Source organism: Elephantulus edwardii, unplaced genomic scaffold, assembly GCF_000299155.1.
Source record: "Elephantulus edwardii isolate Elephantulus edwardi_28Jun2011 unplaced genomic scaffold, EleEdw1.0 scaffold00117, whole genome shotgun sequence".
In the NCBI taxonomy this organism is placed as follows: Eukaryota; Metazoa; Chordata; class Mammalia; order Macroscelidea; family Macroscelididae; genus Elephantulus; species Elephantulus edwardii.
Window position 1 is genome coordinate 10,544,137 of NW_006399867.1, and position 19,412 is coordinate 10,563,548.

The following is a 19,412-nucleotide window of genomic DNA, read 5'->3' on the forward strand; positions in this document are numbered from 1 at the left end:
AATGGCCTTGGTTAAGGCATTCAAACTCTGTGGTTCTGAATTTCCTACATTTTTCATAAGGGGAGGGATGGTGAGGGGGATTGAAATGATTATCACAGAAGTTCTGTTTGGGAATAGGAGTTAGGGAAATTAGTTTGTCCTTGGGTAAAACGTTTTTTAAAAAAAAAATAAACTCTGAGTACATTTAAAACTTTTTCTTTCTTTTTCATTTGTTGGGTTTAATGAGCAGAGAGGTTGGCTTGTCTTTCTCAAGTCCTTAATCATAATTATAATCATTATTTCATAACATTGTTTATAAGCTTATAAACCCAATATAGGCAAAAATTGCTAGGAGAAAATCTTTTACAATCAGCTTGGCCAATTCACAGTTGAGCTGAATGTACTTAATGCAGCCATTTAACACCAAAAAGAACTCTTATTCTGATTTTATAACCATGAAGATGATAATAATTTGAGAAAGGAACATATTTTTTTTTTTAAAAAAAAAAAGCTCACTTAGACTCTTTGATAAAAGTTTGGCCATTAGAGAACTAAGTAAGACTAGCTGGACTTAAGAAAAAATTTCAATCATTCTTTTCACAAATGTCCACTTGTGCTTCAATTCATAATTGTCTGCTGCTGAGAGCTAGAGTTCTCTATTGAGGCTAGTTTTCTATCAAACACAGTAACATTACTGTGAAGTCTGACTTTTCCTTCACTTTATACTTAGTTGATGGGTTCACTCTTATTTATTGCATTTACTTATTGAGATCAGCATAGGTTTACACTTGCAAAATAAAACATTGTGTCTCCTCTCTACTATGTTTTGTAGCTAAAACTTTTCTTAAAAAGTATAAAAGGCCCCCAAATTTAAAATCCACACAATTGCTATTATCTTATCCTTTTCCCCTCAAGGCTGAGTCTTGACAAGTGGTTGCTATGCCTTCCTTCTGAGATGCCTCTTGGTAGATTCAAACTGCCAGCCTTTGGTTTAGCAACCAAGCATTGCTCTAGAATTTGTTTCATTTGATATATTTTTCATTAATGTAGTCTGTGTTCCTAGACACACCAACTAGAATAAAAAAAGAAAAAGTACACATATAAAGAAAGATATAGTTGTTTTGTGCTTTGAAAAAGATAAAATAATAATAGAAACAGAATTGTTTTTCCTCTGTCATAATGCTTGTTTGGAGCTCTAGTGGCTTCTTGTTGTTAAGTGTCATTAAGTACAACTCATAGTGACCCTACGAACTACAGATCTGAACCTTGTCCAATCCTGTGCCATCCTCATCATCTATGATACCCGTAAGCCCATTGCTATAGTCACTGTGTCAGTCCATCTTGTTGAGAGCTTTCCACTCCTTTGTGACCAAACATGATATCCCTCTATAAGGAATAACCTTTCTTAGCAACATGCTCAAACTATGTGAGACAAAATGTCATCATCTTTGCCTCCAAGAAGCACTATGGCTGCAAGACATAATTCTTCTCCAAGATATAACTGTTTTCTTGGCAGCACTCTTCTCCACCACCACAACTCAAAGGCATCAATTCGCTTAGTGGTAAGGAATTGTGCTGCCAACACAAAGGTATGTAATTCGAATCCACCGGCTGCTCCGTGGAGAAAAGATGGGCAATCTCCCACTGTGTGATTTACTGTCTCTGAAAATCTTCTGGAGGGTCAATGAGGATTTGGTTCCCACTCAGTGGCACACAACAACAAACAATTCCTCCTTAGAAAACACGAACCATTTATATCCATCATGATGATTTCACTCAGCAGAAATCAATATCTAAGCAGGCAAACACTATGTGTACTTATTTGCCTTTTGGAAAAATGAAAGACAAGCAGAAAGGATTCTTCAGCTCCGTGTTCCATCTTGCTCTCCACAAACACTAGTCTACAGGCAAGTCTTAGCTTCTCACCTAATGCAAATTGTCCGATGAAATTGCCTCATGCTGGAGAATGAGAGTGGATGAGGGAAGATTGTTCTCTTGGCATTTTCCTACTTCCTTTTGCAAAGTGAATTTGTCTCTTAGGAAAAAAAAATTCAGAAATAAACTTGTTAGTAGTAGTCAGCTCTCAAGTCCTAAACCGTATCTACGCGTAGATAAAAGTTGCTTATTCTCCTAATTTGCAACAGGAAATAGTGAGCAGCTGGCACCTTTTGAAATTGCCGTTTTACTTATTGAGTCTTTATAAAAAGTTTTTATTACAGATAATAGTGTAGTCAGTGGGAAGTCTTCTGGAGGGCTCTGTGTGTGTGTGTGTTTTGAAGAAGATAAAGCACATATTTATCTGTGCACTTAACATAAGCATTATTGACTTCTCAAAGTTTTTGAAATCTGTGAAAATACGCTTTGTTGCTCGCCAGCCTAACCTAAGAGAAATTGTATTCATTTGTAACCACTTCTGGACAGGGACTCCCAAAAAGTACGTGGGGTGGTTTTGTTTTAACTGGAACTACCAAGGACACTGAATTGTTTGTGTCAAAAGTCCTTGCACACTTTTCGCCAGCGTGGTCCACTGTGCTGGCTCCAGGACCTCACAGGAGGCCTGGCTAGCGGTCACTTTCCTCTTCAGTCCGCCACTAGGTCGCACTACATGAAGGAAGCTGTGGAATATGTGCGGTTTAAAAAGAAAAAAAAAAAGCATCAACTCTGACCATCACGTGACAGTGCATCTTCAAGAAAAAAACACCTCTAAGTGATTGAGTCCTTCATTGCTATCCCATTTAAGTTGCTTCCTTGGAAAGTCTGCGAAAGCTTAATTGTATTAATTTCCCCTTAGCAGGATTTTTTTTTTTCCCTCCTTGGTTCCACATCACAAGCTCCCTAACTCTCTGTTCTGAAGTGCTTTTCGACTATGCAACGTTATGGCAGCGAGAAGTCCTCTTTAAAGTGGTGTTTTCTACCTAAAAAGCCAGTGTCACCCCTCGGGAAGGTTCCTAATTTAAGGGTTTATCGGGAGGGGACTGAGCCTGACGAGGCTGCAGGGCCGCGAGGCCCCGCCCCCCCCAGGGTTCCCAGCACGCCCCGCGCCGGGAGGAGGTGGTGGCGGTGAGGATGGAGGGAGGGAGGGGCGGGGCGAGGGGGCGAGAAGGGCGTCGGTTTTGCGACAGGGGAGGTGCGGTGCGGAAGCGGAAGTGGAGGGTGCGCTTGGCGGCGGCGGCGGGAGCTGTGGAGTCGGGAATCAAAACAAAGGGCCTGGGAGGGCGGGGGGAAGGCGGCGGGGCCGGAATGTGAGCGGAGGTGGAGCTGGTGGCTGAGGTGAGTTTGCTGTCAGCTCTGAGAAGTAGACCCTGGTGGTTCCCTCTGCTCGGGAGCTTCCGGAGCTGGAGGGGAGACTGTAGCCCTTCTTCCCCCGCCTCTTGCTGGGGTGGGGGGGCCTGTTAGTCCTTGGACTCACCAAGTCCGACCCCTACAGGAGGGTTAGGGTGTCTTCTCCTCCAGGTCCCTTCGCGCCACTGCTCCCCTTTGGAGCGGTTTGGCTCCCCCGCCCTCTCCTGTCTCCCAGCTTCCTAAAAGGCCCTTCAGGTGTAAGGAGCTGCCTTTTCAGAGGGGTATGCACAGTTGCAAGGTTTTTCGGGGGGAGAGTGGAGGAAAAGAGCGGATGTTTTGCAAAACCTCTGCGCGTTCTCCTGGGTCTTTCATCAACTTCTTAGGCTTTGACAGCATTTGAATTGCCTTAGAGCTTCAGGCACTCCCACTACCGGTTGTAACCTAACGTCCTGATACACCTTGTAGAGTTTCCCAAGCACCTTTCTGGTATTACCAAGAGCTTTCACGTTCATATTTGTGAGTGTTGAAGTCACTAACATCTCTGAGCGGTAAATAGTGCTTCTGTTTTGCAGATAGGGCAATTGAGACATAAATGGTATTTCTGAGCATTTTTGAATACTTCACTCATTGGACAATTATTTGTTGGTATGTGCTGTGCATTATGCTAGATGAAGGAGAAACGAAGCTGACTAGCGTCTACTCTAGTAGGAGGGACTTAATGGGAAGAAAACCAGCAAACAAGATAATTTTAGTGGGGAAAATGAAACAGGGTAATGAGATTACATGGGACTAGATTGGCTGCAAAGCGGAGGCCACTTAACTAAATAATATTCACTGATTATGTCATTTAATCCAAACCATAGCCCAATGGGATAAAAGAGGAGGCTATTATTTTTAGGCCTAGTTTGGATTTGAGCTGCCAATTCAAAGGCAGGCGGTTCGAATTCACCAGCTGCTCTGCTGGAGAAAGATGACCTAATGGCTCCTGAAAATCCACTGGAGAGTCAGCTATGAGTCAGTTCTGACTCAAGGGTACACAACAGCAACAACTTTACAGATAATGTCTGAAGTTCAGAGAGTTTGTAAGTTGCCCAGGCTGCAAGTGAGACAGAAAGTGTTAAAATCGGGAGTTTAGAAGCAGACAATTTGATGCCAAAGCCTTTGCTCTCAACCAGCAACTGAGTTGTACAAAGACTCTTTGAGAGATAATAACAAAAGAGAGATTCCCACTCAAATCAAGCTTACTTTGGTTACTTAAATTACTTATTGGTGTCCCCAGGACTATCTCTGACTATTAGGGATACAAGAACACTGAAGAATTACCACTTAATAGGTTGATGCTTTCTGTTGCTTTTAAAGGGTAATAATATACAAATCCCTTGATGTGGTGGGAAGAGAGAGACAAACTTGGTTACTCCCTTTCTAATTGCCTGACTTTTAGGCAAATTACAAAACATCTCTGAACTTTTCTGTTCCATCCTCTGGACATTGTGGTTAATTCTTTTCAATCTCCTCAAAACACTAAGAAAGAAAAAAAAACCCAGATGGACCTCATTATCTTTTTTTTTCTTTTTCTTTCTGATTGTTGTACTGTCTGTGCCAAGCACAGAGCCTGTTATATAGTGTAGCAAATACAAAGTAAATATTTACTGAAAGAGAATGAGTCCTGTTAAATGAAAAGGCTTTTAAAACTATATTATACTATGAAATATTTACCTTCAGGATTTGCCCTTGAAAAGGGAGATGGAACTGAATTTGAGAGAGCATATTGAAATTGCATGTGTCATGAACCTCACAGACGATTCTATTTAGAGAAGAGCTTGGTGGGTAACATAAGCCCCACATGCAATGGGAAAACATTGTACATGATTTGCTGTCAATGTGGCACAGTTAACTTAAAGTTCTAGCTACAGATGAACGCTTCCAGCAGCGTATAGCAGATAGTGTATAGTAGGTAAATGGCTTGCTTCATTTACTGTTTCCTTCAACAGATATTCCGTTAGTATTTCCTATGCAGCAGACCTTGTTCTTGACCCAATAACAGACAACAATAGCCTGTAGTCCATTCCACCTCTTGATAACCCTTGGAGGGTTGGAAATGTCCACCTTTCGATCAGCAGCAGGACACTTGAAGGGTTGAGGTGAAGTGAACTAGCCAGTGGAGTCTGTTAGTGATTCTCCATCCCACACCCCCCACCCCACCCCCAGCCCCAGCAGTGTGGCTTAGAAGAGAAATTAGCTGCATTGTACACAGGAAGAGTGCACAGCTTCGTGCAGCCTTGTAACTTCCACAGATGTTTTTTGTAAAGGGCTAAATGGTAAATATTTTGTGCTTTGTGAACCAGATAGGCTCTGTTGTAACTATATTCAACTCTGCAATTGAAGTGCAAAAGCATCATAGACGTACTTAAGTGTGCCTTTATCCCCATCAGATTTTATTTATGGACACGTTTGAGTTTCGTATCTTTTCCTATCTCATAAAATAAAATGCTAAATGTAAGTTTATCATTTGCTTGTAAATTGTGTATGTGAAAATAACATATACACAATATGTAAATAAATTCTTAGTTCACAGACCATTTAAAAACAGGCATCAGGTCACTTTAAACTCAGAAGTTGTGGTTTGTCAGTTCCTCCTTTATGCTGCCAATTCCCCTATCTATACTGTACCTTAGAAACCAGTACATGTATGGTTATTTCCTGCCTCCCAGTACTATGCAAATGTTAAAACTCTGAAAAAAGAAAGGGAGCTCTGGTGGCCTAGTGGCAAGAAGCTGCACTGCAATCCCAGAGGAACATGGTTCAAATCCACCAGATGCTCTGCTGGAGAAGGAGGGACCATCTCCTCCAGTACCAGTCAGGTCCGATTTGACGGTACACACACAAAATAATTAAAACAAACAAAAAAACACCTCTGGAAAAAAGAGCATCTTATCCGTCAGTTCCTGTTAGAGGCTGTTGTGCTGTGTGTATCGGTTATTAAGGCTCAAGGACCCATGTGCAATAGATTGAAACCTTCTTTTGCCATCCTCACAATCTCCCCGGTGCTTAAACACATTGTTACACTGTGTCAGTCAGTCCATTTCATTGAGGGTTTTGCTCTCCTTCACTGACCTTCCAGTTTTCCTTTTCCAAAAAATGGTCCCTTTTGGTAACAGGCCCAAAGTATATAGGATAAAGTCTCACTATCCTTGATCCTAAGGAGGGCACTGGCTTTACCTCTTCCAGGATAGATTTGTTGGTTCCTGGCAGCGGCTGGTGATAACAATTTGTCAGTCTCTTCTGTATGTCAGTTTGAAACTTCTGAGAGATAGTATGCAAAGCTTGGCCAATTTTAGGTAAGAATAGATGATCATTAGCATATGGTGATGAAAACTTAGAAATGAGTTTCAGTTGTCCTTACCATTTACTGACTGCCTCCATGCCCAGTATAATTGATTTGATCTGCCTTTTTTTTAATCCGCTTTCACTGCACAGTGTGAAACAGGAATATTGTTGCTTTTGTAAAGATACAATGTATCTGCGACTTGAGCTGTAAATTGTTAAGACACTTAAAGTAAACTTGGAATTTGATTCTGGGTTCTTTATAGCCAGATCAAACTCAAAGTCCACACTAGCCACTTGGTTTAGACCTTTCATACGCATATCAAAGGCATAGCCGAGATTGGTTGCTCCGAAGTTGATTAAAAGTCACCTATAATTGGTAATGAGGATGTTGTAGTGGTTCTTGTACTAAAACTTTAACTTTTTGACTCTTATAAATTCTGTCTTTAAGAAAAAAAAATAGTACTTTGTTGTATACCATCGAGTTGGAACTGACCCAGAGCGAGTGAGTGTTTAGAGGCAGTAAATCGCATGAGAGGAAATTGTCTTGTCTTTCTCCCAAGGAGCAGCTGGTGGATTTGAACCACATACCTTTGCTTTGGCAGCACAATTTCTTACTGATAAGCCACTAGAGCTCTCTTAGGGGAAGATAGTGAAAAAGAATGAAGAAAAATTATAAAAAGGGCTTACTCAGAGCTGAAAAACTTGACTCAAACCTAGAATGTTGGTCAGAGATGAAGTAGCCAAGATTTGAGTTCTTCCTTGTATGTACGTGTGTGTGTGTGTGTGTGTGTGTGTGTGTGTGTGTGTGTGTGAACTAGAAAAGAAATGGGACTTTTCCAGCATTCGTTTTTACTTGAAAAATAGTGGAACATAAAGAGAAGATAAATATTTTTAATAAAATAGTATAATTATTTCAAGCATAAACAGAATCCACTAAATCTCCCAAATTTTAGTAATCTGAGATATTTTTATTTTAGATATTTTGATGTACATTCTACTTTTGTTCTTGAATTTTTAAGCGTTTTTAATCATTGCACCATAACAGACTCTAATTTTCATAAATGACAATTATCTATTGATATAGAGTAATAACCATGAAATCTCATCTGTTCCTAACAGGGGGGGAAGAATGAAAGAAAAGAAAGAGGAAAGAATGTTGAACTACTTTGCACAGCCGTATGATGGAAGGAAGCGGAACTGAGAACCCCGGCAGCAGAACGCGTGGATGGCTTCAACAAGATAATGATGCTAAGCCATGGCTTTGGAAATTCTCTAATTGCTTTTCTCGTCCTGAGCAGACTTTGCCACTTAGTCCCCAAACGGTAACTATACTAAGGACCCAAGAAATTCCTGCTTGGAATAGGTCAGAGATGTCTTTGTTTCAGAACAAAGTCTCTCCCTGGAGTCTGCGCCAAGTTTTACTATGTATCTTGCTTATCTTGTCGCTTAGAGGATAGTATTGTATTTTCTGATTAGAAGAAAGTATGCATGCATTTTTAACTCCTATCCTTCCACTCCAAGTAACAGATGCCCTAAATATTTAATGCTAAAATCTTCAGAAGACTTGTTTCTCCTCTTAGTGCCACATTCTAAAGAGTAAATCCACATTGTCAGTAAACCCAGAGAAAAGTGCAAAATAAAATTTTCTTTTTCTGTAGCCTTGAGATACAAGGCAGCAAAGATTAGTAGCTTTTGTTAGCCATTCTTTTTCTGCTCAAGGTTTCTCTTGGAAATATAAATGTGTCCATGGCTTTTTGGTGTTTTTGCTTTTCACAGTGATGTTAACATTTTTCAATTTAATTTCACATATATTTCATTTTAATCATATCTCTATTTCCTTTTTCTGTTTACTTGAGATACAAGTGAGACTTTAAGGATATTAATTTTTTTAAGAATATTTTTATGGGAAGATGTAACTTTTATCAATTACATTAATCTGTCTTCTCTAGATTTCAAGCAATGTGATAATTTCCCAAGTGTCTGTTTTAATTTAGGGAGAGTTGACACGGAAGGTTATCTGCTCTGACAGTGCTTCCTAGGGGCTGACATTTTAGGTCCTTGTGGAATCACACGAATTCCATGCTTGACTTTACAGATCCAGAAACTTGATTTTCTCAGTGGAATCTAGAATTAAGTAGATTTAGGGACACCAACTCAGAGTATCCAAACCTGTAAGAATCTGATCTGTACTAACTAGAGTGCTGGTATATTAATTTTCAGTCTAAACCAAAAGGCTGGGCACACTGCTCCATTGACTGATCAGCCCATGGCCTGGTGATAAGGAGTTATGTTGCTAACTCAAAGGCAGGCTGTTCGAATCCACTGCCTGTTCTGAGGGACAAAGATATGCTGTTTCCTCTTGTGTCATTTACTGCCTCTGGAAACTGGCAGCATGGTCAGCTAAGAGTCAGCTCTCACTCAAGGGCACATAACAACAACTTCCCTTGTAGTTAACCTACCTGAAAATCCAGATTGCTCTCAGATGAGCTCCCAGATAAGGGTAGAAACAGCGAAAGGAATGAAATTTAGCAGCCTGAGGACCTCCTCCATGTTGAGTATCCTTGTCTTTAATAAATTAATTTTTAAAAAACGGTACACTTTTCTGTTTAATAGGTCCTTCCGTCAGCCCATCCACAAATCCAAAACCACTGCCATGGAGTTGATCTTGACCTCTAATGACCTTATAGGACATAGTAGAATTTCCCCTTAGGTTTTCCACTTTTTATGGAAGCTGACTGCCACATCGATGGTGGGTTCAGATTTTTTTTTTCTTAGCTGCTTTTTTCAATTTTCAAAATTTCTTACAAAAATCTAGATGTTTAACCAATACAGTCTTATTTTGGTTTTGGTTTTAATGGTTTTTGTCAGTGTTTTTCTGGTTTTAAGTTAAAAACAGCAGGCACTGAACAGCAACACCACCCCCCTGTGGCTGCTGGTGGTTAGTCTCCGAGGGGCTGTGAGCCTGGGCAGCTCAGCAACTAGGGCCAGAGTCAGTTCAGGAGAGGTCTCTGTGGCCCAGGCCCTGCGCAACCATCTGTTTAACCACTGTGGCACCAGGACTTCTTAGTCAGCTGGGACGTTCTAGTCTCAAATTATGGATGAGGAACCAAAATGTAGAGCAATTAAATAACTTAGCCAAGGTCCTACAGCTATTGAGTGTAGGGGTCAAATCCAGGTCGCTAATGACCATGCTTACTATTACCATGACTATTACTAATTATTATTACCATGCTTTTGGAAGCATGGAGTGGCATCCACTTCCTAAACAACATGCCTCTGGAAATGATGAGCTTTGATAAATGAGATAGTTAGAGGAAGGCTTCAGGTTTTTGTTCATAGAGTCGCTACGAGATGTGCTCGACTCAATGGCAATCAATAACAACAATGTTACCTTGCTTAGATATTCTGGCCTCTTTTATGTATGTTGGAGAAATACAGCGTAGTACTTCTTTCATACCTGATGTCCTGATGCTCTTTGTTCTTTTCAGTTGATTGTGTTATGGCTTTAGGTTGTGATATCCTAGGGTTTGCTAAATGTCATCAGCAATGTTGGGCAGGCGGCTTTTAGCATCCATATTTGGAATCTTACCTCCCACTCTTAAAAGTCTTATTAAAGCCCCTAGGGAACAGTTACTTCCTTCAGAGCACTTTGCTTTCGAGCGGTCTTTGTTTAAATGCTGCTCATGCCTGTTTTCATACCACCTCTTTTGCCTTTAGAAGATTCTGCGAGGCAAATGGTGCTTGTCAATGGGAAGTCATGACATACAGACAGTGAACATAGCTTGTTTAAGATGTAGAGAACCCACCCCACCCCCTTTCTTCTTAAGACTCAAGAACAGGGGAGCTCTGGTGGTCTAGTGGCAAGAAGCTGCACTGCAATCCCAGAGGCGCACGGTTCAAATCCACCAAATACTCTGCCGGGAAAAGGAGGGACAGTCTCCTCCTGTACCAGTCAGATCCGATTTGATGGTACACACACACAAAATAATAATAAAAAAACCTTATAAAAAAAAAAGACTCAAGAACAGAGCTTTAGTTTTAGTTGGCTGTTTACATTAATTCCCGCAGACCTCTGAAGAATGTCCCTAATTAAAAACCTGTTGGCATAGAGTGACATCCCTAATGAAAAACCGATTGTCTTAGTCACTTCTAACTCCTAGTAACCGTGTTTGTAAAACCCCTGTCATCAAGTCAGTTCTGACTTGTAGGCCCTTTATAAAACAAAGGAGAACTGCCTTAGTTTCCAAAGCAAAAATGCGGAAGCAGCTTGCCACACCTTTCTTTCTCAGAGTGGCCAGTGGATTTGAACTACTGACTTTTTGAGTAGAAGCTGAGTACCTCCTCTCAACACTGTAGCGAAATTAACAGCTTTTCCACTTTGTTTGGTTATGATCGAGTGTTAGAAACGATTGAACATGATTCCTGCTTTTTTATGTAAAAGGATAGAAGTGACAAAAATTACTGACCTCATAAAGTTAACTTGTGTTTTGCTTCTCTTTTCTCAGAAAGATTACATGGAGAACAAGAAAGTCGCTGTGGAATTAAAGGATGTACCATCTCCCCTTCATGCTGGCTCTAAGCTTTTCCCAGCAGTCCCACTTCCAGATATCCATTCTCTTCAGCAACCTAAAATACAGCTTTCAACTGTCCCCAAAGTAAGCTGCTGTGCTCATTGCACTAATGAACCCTCCACGTCGCCAATGCACTTTGGTGGTAGTGGTGGCGGTGGTGGTGGTAGTGGAGGGACTGGTAGCTTGATACACACGGGCGCACTGTTAGACTCGCAAAGCACCAGGACAATCACGTGTCAAGTAGGGTCAGGGTTTGCTTTCCAGCCTGCATCTCCACTCCAGAATGCCTCAGCTAGGAACAGCTTGGCAGGCATTGCCAGTGACTTCCCCAGCATGTGTCTAGAAAGTAACCTGTCTTCTTCCTGCAAACACCTGCCCTGTTGTGGAAAGCTCCATTTCCAGTCCTGTCACAGTAATGTGCACAAGCTGCATCAGTTTCCAGCTCTCCAGGGCTGCCCCTCCGCGGCTGGCTATTTCCCCTGTCCTGATTTCACAAGCGGGGCTCCAGGGCATTTGGAAGAGCACTTGTCACAGTCGGAACTAACGCCTCACTTGTGCACCAACTCTTTGCACCTAAATGTGGTACCGCCGGTTTGTTTAAAGGGCTCTCTGTACTGCGAAGACTGTTTAAACAAGGTGTGTATCTTTTTTCCTTTGTTATTCCGGGTGCAGTTGAAGTTTAGCTTTCTTGCCATCAGCATAACTTGTGCTGGCTCTGAAGGAATCAAAGCAGTAAAATAGGAGGGACAGTTAAAACAAGTGCAGAGTAATTATTGACATAGCTCATTTCAGAACCTCCTGTTACAAGTGACTCTCTTTCTTATATGTGAACTGAGCTTAACAAAGCTTTGGGCTCTATTTTGTCTTTAAAGGCAAGAGAGGATTTCTTACAACCCAGGCACTCTCAGTACATGAGTCGGTTCATGTAGTGTGGGTAACAGCTGCATGTTGTCTTTTGTAATAACGCCGAGGACTTGAAACTTAGCCTCAGTCAGTGACAGTGGTGGTATTGTTCAGGTGAAGGCTTAAATCCTCTATGCAAAGTCTGCAGTGTGTATGAGGCCTTCACTGTTGAAGATCTGTGGCTTGAAGCATAAAGGCTCAGATGACATGGCCATCTCAAGTCATTTCATGTCTCTTCTCTGAAATGAGTTTATGAATCCATAGGTAATGATTTTGGAGAGCTGACTTGAGAAGTTATGTCTTATCTGAGTGGTTAGCACGTAGAAAAGTAAAACACTTAGCATGTGTTTTCAGTGTTGTCTGTACCTTTAGGTTTTAAAGTGATCTGAAACTTCCCCTTTCTTAAAAAAATTTTAAAACAGCCGGCAAGAAATAGTGTAATTGATGCTGCTAAAGTCTGGCCAAATATACCACCTCCAAATACTCAGACTGCACCTGTCGCTATCCCTCTGTGTAATGGCTGTGGAACCAAAGGAACAGGAAAGGAGACCACGTTGTTATTGGCGACCAGTCTAGGCAAAGCTGCTTCGAAATTTGGTAAATGATAGTATGGTATTAAATGTGCATACTTAAGTAGTTTTCAAACTCCCTTATTAATATTACATTTAATCACCTTTGAGAAATTCCTTATGTCTGTTTCTAAAGCTCTTACTGTGTATGTAAATGGCAAGTTTCTGGTTCCATCTCTTATTTTCATTATTAATCTGTAAGTCATTTGCTCTTTATGATGCACCAAGAGTGCTTATAATCACTTGTAAAATTGGGAGCATTGTAAATGAAGTACTGGAAAAGACTTAGGTTCGTACTGTATGCTCTCTAGAAGAGGTAAAGATGTTGTAATACCTGATTTAAAGCAGTATTTGAAAATCGAAGAGGCCTCAGTTGAATTCATTTCCCCCAAAAAATTGTTAACGTGGTACTTTACCTTTGTTGTTGTTGATGTATACCATCAAGTCGGAACCGATCCAAAACTGACCCCTCCAGCGGGTTTTCAGAGGCAGTTAATCACACAGGAGGAGATTGCCCATCCTTCTCCCGCACTTAACTTTGAGAAAACATTTTTAAAATGTTAAAGCAGTTATTAATGCAGTGTTTAAGATAATTTAAATAAAAAACAATAATGTCACCTTTCATCATCTCTTCAGTGTGTTGCACTGAGTAAGTAGACAAGCATGGACTGATCCTCACTGTAGGTCGAGGGCTGCAGCATGCATTTAAGTACATGCTAGTTCCCAGAAAGCCCATCCTGGTAAGCTTATGAAGGGGTCATGCTTTTAGGTTGCATTTGTGTGTGTGTGTGTGTGTGTGTGTGTGTGTGTGTGTGCGCGCGCGCGCAAATTTAAAATAATGTGTCCTGCAGGTTTGTTGCCTCCTTTGAAATTGAAATAATCTCTTAGGATGATACTTTGATAGCTGAGGATTGCTTGCTTTATTATTTGGTCAGCCAGTGAGATTGTTTTCCTTAAACTTGATGCTGATCATAATTTAGGGGTTTTGCCACTAAGGATTATGAGTAGTTCGCCAATGCTTTATCCAGCTGCTATTTCATTTTCACTATGTGTAAATGAAAGTATTAACATTTCTTAGGGTCACCAGAAGTTCCAGTAGTTGGACAGATGCTAGAAAACTTACCCCCCATTGGAGTTTTTTGGGATATTGAAAACTGCTCCGTTCCCTCTGGCCGGTCTGCTACAGCTGTTGTGCAAAGAATCCGTGAGAAGTTTTTTAAAGGCCACAGAGAAGCAGAATTCATCTGTGTATGTGACATCAGTAAAGAGAACAAAGAAGTTATTCAGGAGCTGAATAACTGCCAGGTAAAAAAGTGGGGGAGGGATCTTAATCTTTTGTGTTTAAAAAATAAGTTCGTCGGATTTGTAAGAATTCCAATTTAAAATTTGGAATTCTTTTAAATAAAATTTAAAATTTTAAGTATCTAATGATATTGGGTTCTTGCTCTGTGTAATAAGAGAAATCAACATACACATAAAGTAATTTCTAAAGTAGTGGAAATAATCGTGTTTGGCTGTTTAGTAATGCTACCTGACTTACACTAAGCTTTCTGATCAGGATTAAAAACTGTACTTACTGGTGGAGCTTAAAGACCTAATGGTCTTTTAATTACATTTGAAGATAATGTATCTTATAAGATAATGTATTATATAACTTTATTACATTTTAATATAAAGAAAATTCCTCACAACTAGACCAGTAAACATCATGATAAACAGAAGATTGGAAGTTGTCAAGGATTTCATTGTAGTTGGATCTACTATCCACACCCATGGAAGCTGCATTCAAGAAATAATCAAATGCTGTATTGCACTGGGCAAATCTGCCAAAGACCTCTCTGTAGTGTTAAAGAGAAAGGATATCAGTGTAAAGACTAAGGTGGGGCAGACCCAAGCCATGGTATTTTCTTTTCTCTCATATGTATGTGAAAGTTGGACAGTGAATAAGGAAGAATTGATGCTTTTGGATTGTGGTGTCAGTAAAGAATACAGATTATACCGTGGACTGCAAAAGAGCAAGTCAGTCTGTCTTGTAAAAGAAATTCAGTCTTTGTTTTTTTTTTAAGAAATTCAGTCTTGACAAGAGTCCACAATTAAGGTTGCATAGTGGAATGTACTTGGGGTGGTGGGAAGGGTGCGGGGAGATTGTGTACGAGGGAGGGAGTTTTTCTATTACTTTTCAAAGAGAGGAGCAAACTGGGGATGGGGGGATGGCTGGGCAGGGAGAGAAGTACAGTAGTGAATGAATGGAAATCCAAAATCTCTGTAAATGTTCATTAAAATTATTAAAATAAAATAAAAATGACCAAAAAAAAGGAAAAATAAGAAATAGTTTGGTATCTCTTTGGTACAACAACAACAAGAAAAAAGAAATGCAGTCAGAATGGTCTTAGAAGTAAGGGTAGTGAGACTTTGCGTAAACATACTTTGGATATCTCTGGAGAAAGATATCATACTTGGTAAAGAAACAATCATCTGAAAAGACCTCAGTGAAACTGACTGTTGACAAGGCTGTGTACACACAGCAGAGATTGTGAGGATGGCTCAGGATAGGGCTGTTTCTCTTTTTCTCGAACATAGTCATTCTAAGTTGGAATGGACTCCGTGACCTCTAACAACAACAAAAGGTATAATGGGGTGTTTTTGGTTTTTATAACTGCCCTGAAAACAAGGTGCATGGGAGTTATTTTGCCCTTTAAATGTGAAATGAGGTAACTTTTAATGTTACATAGCCATTAAACGGAGGATCCACGATTTAACTGTCAAAGTTTGCTCTCTTAATCTGGAACTAGAACTTAGTTTTTTTCATTCTTGGACAAGCACTATACTGTACTGCTGTCTGGTGTGTTTTTTAACAGAAACCTGTAATTGACACATTTCTTAAAAGAAGTATTCCCTTGATTTGGAGGCATCCATTGGGAACCCGAAAGTTTTAGCAGGAGTCCATGCCATTTAGAGAAAAGTCTGCTAATGCTGGGTTAAAATGCTCTGTTAACCAAAAGATTCGAACCCATCAGCCACTTTGGGAGAAAAATGTGACAGTCTGCTTTCATAAATATGTACAGCCTTGGAAACGCTATAGGACAGGTCTACTCTGCTTTATTTATAAGGTTGAAATCCAGTTGATGGCAGTGGATTTGTTTTGGAGGAGGCATGGCACAATGGTTAAGCTCGCAGCCCTTAACTGAAAGCTCAGCAGTTTGGACCTACTAGCTACTTTGAGTGAGAAAGATGTAGCAGTCTGCTTCCCTAAGAAATTGCAGCCCTGAGCACTCCCTGGGGCAGTTCTGCCCTGTCCTCTAGGGGTCATTATGAGTTAGGATCTACAAGACAGCGGTCAGTTTGGTTTTAGGGTAGAAATGCCATTTTAGCTCCCTGAGAGGCACACACCCCTTCTCCTCCCACGACCTACCCTGGATCCTGAGAGCTATAGATGACGGCATGAAGTGCAGTGTATATCTTACCTCAGTCAACTGTCACATACTTTACACATCACATTTCTGCCACTTCACTGTTTGCAAAAGCTATTAATGACAGTATATTTAACTACTTTGAATTCTGCTCCTTTTTTCCTACCTGTTTTCCAAAAGGGTGTTGGGTAAAGTGCAGAAACAGAAGGTGAAAGCCGGGATAGTGAGGGATGCTGTTAATTCCCATGGAGAACCTGCTTTGAAATTACTGAGATCTGCTTGCAATTTTTTTTCCCCCATTCCTAATTGGCAATAATAACATTACTGATAATAACTGAAGTTATTTTCCATTATTTTATCTAGTTAAAGATTAACTACTGAAATGTGGGAAGAGCGTATGGTGTTTTCCTGCCCTCAGTGTTGGCTCATTTGCCCTTAATTTTGCATTAATGCAGGTAACTGTTGCCCACATCAATGCCACCGCGAAGAATGCTGCTGATGATAAACTCAGACAGAGTCTCCGAAGGTTTGCAAATACACACACGGCTCCAGCCACTGTGGTTCTTGTATCAAGTAAGTGTGATAATGTCTGCTGCTCAAATCAAATTCACTGTGGAGGAATTGGCAGAGAAGCCAAAAAAACACATTAAAGTTTGCCCCAGAGCGACTGTACAACATAGGATATATTTATGTTTATTTTTAGAACTGTTTAGAATAAAAACCTCCATCTCTGTAGAATTCTGTATTTTCGTCTTGGAATTTAAACTAAGAAAGAATACCAACGATATTTCTTCTGGGGCCAGGTTAATTAGAGGAGCTCTTAGAAATTTTTTTTTTAAACTCATTGGCTCAGTAGTGCTAGTTTTTAGAAAATCTAAAATGAATAGTTTTCAAAATTTGAGGCCCCTCCTCAACTATTATTTGCTCCTTTTTAATCTTGAAAATAACGTAAGTCTTGATAGTTATCTGCCATGTTCATTTTTTCTGATGTGCAGTATTTTTTTTTTTTAAGGAAAAGGCAACTTTGAACTTAGGGAACAAGTATGCTTTGTGTGTGTGTTTCTGTTATGTACGTGTCTGGTGTCTGTCAGCACATGTCTGTATGTGTATGTGTCTGTAATTCAGTAGCGTTACCTCCTTCTGTTACGTGTTTCTGATGTCTGGGAACGAGTCAGCTGTATCTTTTTTTTCCAGCTGATGTCAATTTTGCATTGGAACTTAGTGACCTGAGACACAGGCATGGTTTCCACATCATTTTGGTCCATAAAAACCAGGCCTCAGAAGCATTGCTGCACCACGCTAACGAGCTGATCCGATTTGAAGAGTTCATTTCTGACTTGCCCCCTAGATTACCACTAAAAATGCCAGTAAGTTGGTTTGCCTTCTTTCTTCTGTCCTCTAATAATGGATTCTGGAGCTTAAAAGACTAACTAGTTTGCCAGTGGGGTTTTCCAGCCTAAGGGTGCCTCTTTTGTGTACAAGGTTGACTGTTGTTTACCATCGAGTCGGAACTGACCCACAGCTAACCCTCCAGCGGGTTTTCAGAGGTTGGAATTGCACAGGAGGAGATTGTCCATCTTTCTCCCGAAGAGGCTGACTAGATTGTTACATAAGATTTAGAAACCTTAAGTTCTCTCCAAATCTGATATATCTGAATTTTACTTCCCCTGTCCCTTCAACATCAAAATACCCTAGGGAATTGACTTTTAGGTTTGCTTTAACGGTGACCACAGGCCAGTTACTCCAGAGCCAGCAGGGATTTGTATCAAATAAATAGAAATAATGGCATAAGAGCTACCTCTTTTTTGCTTCTAAGAATTATGAATGAAGGAGATAGTGATGGTTTTCATAGCATGTATGATTGTAGTAGTAAAAGAAACAGATTGGTTTTGAGGCATTTAATCTTTAAAACCTAGTAGGCGGGCCTGTGAGACTGTTTCTTGTTGTACGCCCTGTCTCATAGAAGTGGATATAGGAGGCGTAGTTATTGCTATGCCTACACCTTATTTAAGCCTAATGAGCAAGAGAATGTGAACATTTTCCAGTGGGGGATCGTTTCTACTAGACTTGATTTAAGATAACGTTTCCTGCTGTGCTGAACTATATCTTAACTTGTTTGGAGGATGTATATGTGCCTTCCAGAGATGGTAATAATTATACTGAGAGGCAGAACAGTGAATGATAGGGAAGAGTGGACAATTTAAACAAGAGTTAAAGAACATGAATACGAAAGTATTAGAAATTACCTCATCTGATATTTTCCTTTTAGGGAGAAAGAAGTCAATGAAAGTAAACAAGGGAAAGGTCACAGAGCTGGCTGTAGCCAAGCCAGGCCTGGGCCCCAACCCTTTCCTGCTCGTCCCTGCTGGTTTCTAGATAACAAACAAATTTAGAATCTGGCTGAGGACAGTCACAGATGGGGAGTCTAGAGTGCTGGTCAGCAAGTTATGTGCAGCCCCTGCCTCAGCTTTGATCGTCTCTTCTAACTCACCTTTGTTGTTAGTCATTTTATTTTTGACCTTTGGCTTAAAGCTGCCTTTGTCTGGCATTCATTTTTTCTAATCAGAAAGGCTTTTTATATCAAATGTAATCTTTGAGTTGTAAGTGTTCTTATTTGCAGATCATTACTACATGTAGGGTAAAAAGACAGGAAAGAGAGATTTGGTTATTCAGTACATTCTATTTTACCAGAAGTTTTGTCACCCTTACTAGTGTAATTGGAGACACGTTTCTTTTTCTTTTGTGTTCTTTGTTCTGTTCTTTAATTTTAATGAATTAAGTATATATTTATGCTTCCTGGGTTTTGAGCCCTGGGTGGATCAGGAAGAGTTTAGACTTTGTGGATGACTGGAATGATACAGATTAGAAAAATGTGTTTATTGGTTTGTTGGGTTTCTTTAAAAATCAATATTCAGAAATGTACAAAGTGAAGCTTCCACAACCCTGTCCTCCGTGGGTAACTACTGTTAAGAGTTTGACATGGTCTTCCAAATTTTTAAATAAGTTCCATTTTTTTTCCTGGAAAAAAACACACAAAACATCATACACATAGTGTTCTGTGACTTTGTTTTTAACAATTTCATAGCTTACATGTCATTTTATGTCAATATATATCAACAAATCTCCCACATTTAAAAAAAAAATGATAAATTACTGAGTTAAAACATTTTTTTTTTTCTGTTTAGCTAGAAATTTATGGTCTTGGTTAAAACATTTTTTTTTAAAAAAAAACACACACAAAACCCATACATTTAAGGCTAACCTTGATGGTTTATTTAGCCAGTCTTCTTATTACTGGACATTTTCTTGATATCCAGATCTTTACTATTTTCAGAAAGGTAGCATGTGTCCCTTTTGAGCCTCTGGATAAG

The 19,412-nt window shown here is 40.0% G+C and overlaps 1 protein-coding gene across 3 annotated transcripts in view; it reads left to right on the plus strand.

Moving 5' to 3' along the window:
- Positions 1-7,766: 7,766 nt before the first annotated feature.
- Positions 7,767-19,412, plus strand: part of KIAA0430 (KIAA0430 ortholog) — a 34,629-nt gene continuing 22,983 nt past the window's right edge. For 2 of the 3 annotated variants that reach the window (XM_006892673.1, XM_006892674.1), the window contains exons 1-6: positions 7,767-7,910; positions 11,094-11,795; positions 12,485-12,659; positions 13,710-13,936; positions 16,497-16,614; positions 17,236-17,408. In XM_006892673.1, coding sequence (XP_006892735.1) covers positions 7,767-7,910; positions 11,094-11,795; positions 12,485-12,659; positions 13,710-13,936; positions 16,497-16,614; positions 17,236-17,408 — 1,539 coding nt within the window. The remainder of the gene's footprint in view (positions 7,911-11,093; positions 11,796-12,484; positions 12,660-13,709; positions 13,937-16,496; positions 16,615-17,235; positions 17,409-19,412) is intronic. The other variant, XM_006892675.1, reaches the window with a different exon arrangement.